At 41.7% G+C, this 4,037-nt stretch overlaps 1 protein-coding gene across 24 annotated transcripts in view; it reads left to right on the forward strand.

Annotated features, from left to right (window-relative positions):
- Positions 1-4,037, forward strand: part of LOC104863465 (microtubule-actin cross-linking factor 1) — a 340,469-nt gene that overhangs the window by 294,441 nt on the left and 41,991 nt on the right. For all 24 annotated transcript variants that reach the window (XM_033767735.1, XM_033767743.1, XM_010625879.3 and 21 more), the window contains 7 exons: positions 611-733; positions 829-930; positions 1,314-1,415; positions 1,509-1,682; positions 1,776-1,931; positions 2,072-2,269; positions 3,119-3,247. In XM_033767735.1, coding sequence (XP_033623626.1) covers positions 611-733; positions 829-930; positions 1,314-1,415; positions 1,509-1,682; positions 1,776-1,931; positions 2,072-2,269; positions 3,119-3,247 — 984 coding nt within the window. The remainder of the gene's footprint in view (positions 1-610; positions 734-828; positions 931-1,313; positions 1,416-1,508; positions 1,683-1,775; positions 1,932-2,071; positions 2,270-3,118; positions 3,248-4,037) is intronic.

Below are 4,037 nucleotides of genomic sequence, written 5' to 3' on the forward strand. Positions count from 1 at the left end.
TTTTTTTTTTTTTTTTTTTTTTTAATTTGGTACTGGAGATCAAAGTTGGGACCTGGCTCTTGTGAGACAGGCAATGGAACCACTGAGCTAAATCCCTGGCCCCTGTATTTCTTATTTTAATTTTATGATACTTTTCTATGCAGAAACTCTTCTCCTCACCCCTCTGTGTCATCTCATGAAACCGTGTTTTAGGATCTGGAACAGAACTGACTTTAAGATTATATAGCCCAGCACTACTATTATACTAGCCTATCAGTGCTGACATTTGTGACTTGCACTGTGCTGTTTCCCCCTTGTTTATATTTCTCTTTGTATTAGACATCTGGCTCTGGGTTGTAATTTTGTTGAAGGCAGAAAAGCATGAGCTGTGTCCCTGCGTGCTCACATTTATATGTGTATATGTAGTATTTGATACGTGTATTTTGTGTGTATATACGAACAGCGGCCACTTGGCGCCTGAAGCTATGCTCTCTAGATAAAACAAAAGATGAAGAGCATCAAAGTGTGTGAGGGTGACAGTTCTTTCAGTGTCTGCTCTCAATGAGCTGTAAGTTTGGGAAGTTCTCTTCTGCTTTCTGCTGTGACTCATGTGCTGTTCCTTTACATGTAGACTATTAAAGAGGAGACAGATGGTCTGCATGAGGAGTTGGAATTTATTCGCATCCTCGGCACAGATTTGATTTTTGCCTGTGGTGAAACTGAGAAGCCGGAAGTGAAGAAGAGCATTGATGAGGTGTGGAGAACGGCTGAAGGATTCGGATGAGACCTTGGTGGATTCAGTCTGAAGGGTGGTATTCATTAAAGAATCGATTTACTGTTTTCTCCTAGATGAATAATGCTTGGGAGAACTTGAACAAAACATGGAGAGAGAGGCTTGAAAAACTGGAGGATGCTATGCAAGCTGCTGTGCATTATCAAGACACTCTTCAGGTGAGGCCACCAGGTGACCACCAAGGAAGTACAGGTCCTGTCTTGCCATGGTTGTTTTCTAAACTCGGTGCAAAAGTGGATCGCCTTCATAGCACCACAGTGTTCTCAACCCTAAGACGCTGCTGTTTCTACATTTCCAGCCATATTCTTCCTTCTAATGAGAAAAGTAGTAATGACTGTCTACTCCTCCTCCCATTTTTGTCCTCATTGCGTTCTTATCATATTTATGCTCATTTAGCTCCACAACAAAGCTACCCTTACTAAGGCAGCATTTGTCAGGGGTTCCAAGCCCATGTTATCATGAAATACAACGTTAGTGATAACTCTCCAGGTGCTGTGTTTTTATTTATTTAGTTTTCTACATTTTTGTGTTTTTATTTTAGGCTATGTTTGATTGGCTGGATAATACTGTGATCAAACTCTGCACCATGCCCCCTGTTGGCACTGACCTCAACACTGTTAAAGATCAGCTAAATGAGATGAAGGTCTGTATCCCAGAATAGCTTTGGCAGAGAAGTTGCTTCTTGGTAGTTTCTAAAGGCTTGGTTTGATACTAACATTGAGTACATCTTTGACAGGAGTTCAAAGTGGAAGTTTACCAACAGCAAATTGAGATGGAGAAACTCAATCACCAGGGTGAACTAATGTTAAAGAAAGCTACTGACGAAACAGACAGAGATATTATACGAGAACCACTGACAGAACTCAAACACCTCTGGGAGAACCTGGGTGAGAAAATTGCCTATAGACAGGTAAGGCAAGTGGCTGAGGGTGGAAGCAGACTACTCTGTCTGTTCTTTTCTAATTTCCTAATGAATCTGCCCTTTCTGTCTTGTTTTGAGCAGCATAAGCTAGAAGGCGCTCTCTTGGCCCTTGGCCAGTTCCAGCATGCCCTAGAGGAACTGATAGGCTGGCTGACTCACACTGAAGAGTTACTGGATGCTCAGAGACCAATAAGTGGAGACCCAAAAGTCATCGAAATTGAGCTCGCAAAGCACCATGTAAGTGTTTTTAGTTTTCATCTCCATCTCTGTTGGTTTGAGACCAGATACTGCCACCTACAGCTTTTTGATGTCCTATATGGAGAGCAAGGCTTGATGATACTCGGTGAGATAAATTAATGCCATTCGACATCTTCTAGGTTCTAAAAAATGATGTTTTGGCTCATCAAGCCACAGTGGAAACAGTCAACAAAGCTGGCAATGAGCTGCTTGAATCTAGTGCCGGAGATGATGCCAGCAGCCTACGAAGCCGCTTGGAAACCATGAACCAGTGCTGGGAGTCAGTGCTACAGAAAACAGAGGAGAGGGAACAGCAGCTTCAGTCAACACTGCAGCAGGTATGTGCACCATCCAAGTTAGGAGGAGGAGGTTTGCATGTGACTGTAGCTGGGAGAAGGCCTAAGTCAGAGAGAGGAAAGCCACTGGTAGAAACCCCTATGACTTGTCAGAAAAGAAGTTTTTTGTTTAGTGACTCTTCTTGGATTAGTAGTAGATTTTCACTATAACCAACCCTGCCCACAGACTCATTTTTTCCTATATCAAGTTCTTCCCCCTTCAACAGTACCTTAGCCCATTGATCATATGTGTACCGTGTTACAGTGAGAGCTGAAGGATTCTACTAAATTCTAGCAGTAAACAAATAGATTGTGTCAAACCTGACACAGAATAACTCATACCTGAGAGCATCCCCATGTTCCTCCCCGACAAGGCTTCATAAGATTCTTTATTCTTTTTTAGCTTTAATTGAGTTTATTGGTACATTTTAGGGATGCAGTACAGTTACATTCATTGTTGGGATCTTGTACCTCTACATGACAAGTCTTGATTCTCATTTTTTCCCCTTTCCTCTGCCCTCCCTTTACCCCCTCCTCCCCTCCCCATCTACAAACACTTTATTTTCATCTTTTCATTCTCTCACATTTTTTTCTTTTCCCTTTTTACTCTTCCCCTACCCATCCCACCCTCACATATTGAAGATATACTCCTAAGTGAAATAAGTCACACACGTGTAAATATCGAATAGTTTCCCTGGTGTGAATAATCTGCAACAATGCATAAGATTCTAATAAGATTACTGACGTTTAGAAATGGGAAGAAAGGAGCTAAAGGTGTAGAGATTCTTTATTCTTTATATTTGAAGTTGATACTTGACTGCTTACATTGCTGATATGTTTTTCTCTCATAAGGCCCAAGGTTTCCACAGTGAGATTGAGGATTTCCTCTTGGAACTGACTAGAATGGAGAGCCAGCTGTCTGCCTCTAAGCCCACAGGAGGACTTCCTGAAACTGCTAGGGAGCAGCTTGATACACACATGGTAATGGAGATTTCTCCAAATTGAGTATAAGCACCCACATTTAGTGGGTTCTTTCTTTTTTGGGGGGTATTGAACTCAGAACCTTGCACTGCAAGACAGGCGCAGTGCCACTGAGTTAACCCCTGCCCAAGAGGCTTCTTTCTTAGTTCACAGGGATGTATATATCTTAGAGTCTAAAAAGGAGCACATTTTTACCAACAACATATAATAGACACTTGGGCACTGATCCATATCTACTTGCTATAATACCTTACCATGGGTGGCAGTAATGACAGGAGCAAGTCAGCCAGAAGGGTACCAGTGAGCTGCTAAATTTTGAGTTGACTTGGTCAGCATAACAATATAATCAGAAGATCATGCCTCAAGAAGACAGATAGGGACTGGGCACATAGCTTAGTTGTTGAGCATGTGTGTAGCTTGTACCAGGCCCTAGGTTAAGTCTCCAGTACCAGAAAAAAAAGAAAGATAAATATGTAGCACAGATATGTTTGTATTTAAGAAGACTATGCAGTGGAGTTAAGGGAAATCAGAGATTCTGATTATTTCAAGAAAGTGTGGGCTGGGCATGGAACACACCTGTGATCCCCCAGTACTTGGAGGCTGAGGCATAAGGATCTCTGACAGTTCAAGGCCAGCAAAACCTTGCACCTCCCCCCAACAAAAAAAAACCCAAAACTGTACTGAGAACTAAAAGCAATATGATTTCTAGGCAAGTCCTTCACGAAGAGGAGAAATAAATTATTATGGTGTATTTCTGTCTTTTTTTTTTTTTTTTTTTTTTTTTTTTCCA

The sequence above is a fragment of the Fukomys damarensis genome, unplaced genomic scaffold, assembly GCF_012274545.1.
Source record: "Fukomys damarensis isolate Sample0158 unplaced genomic scaffold, DMR_v1.0_HiC HiC_scaffold_23, whole genome shotgun sequence".
Taxonomy (NCBI): domain Eukaryota; kingdom Metazoa; phylum Chordata; class Mammalia; order Rodentia; family Bathyergidae; genus Fukomys; species Fukomys damarensis.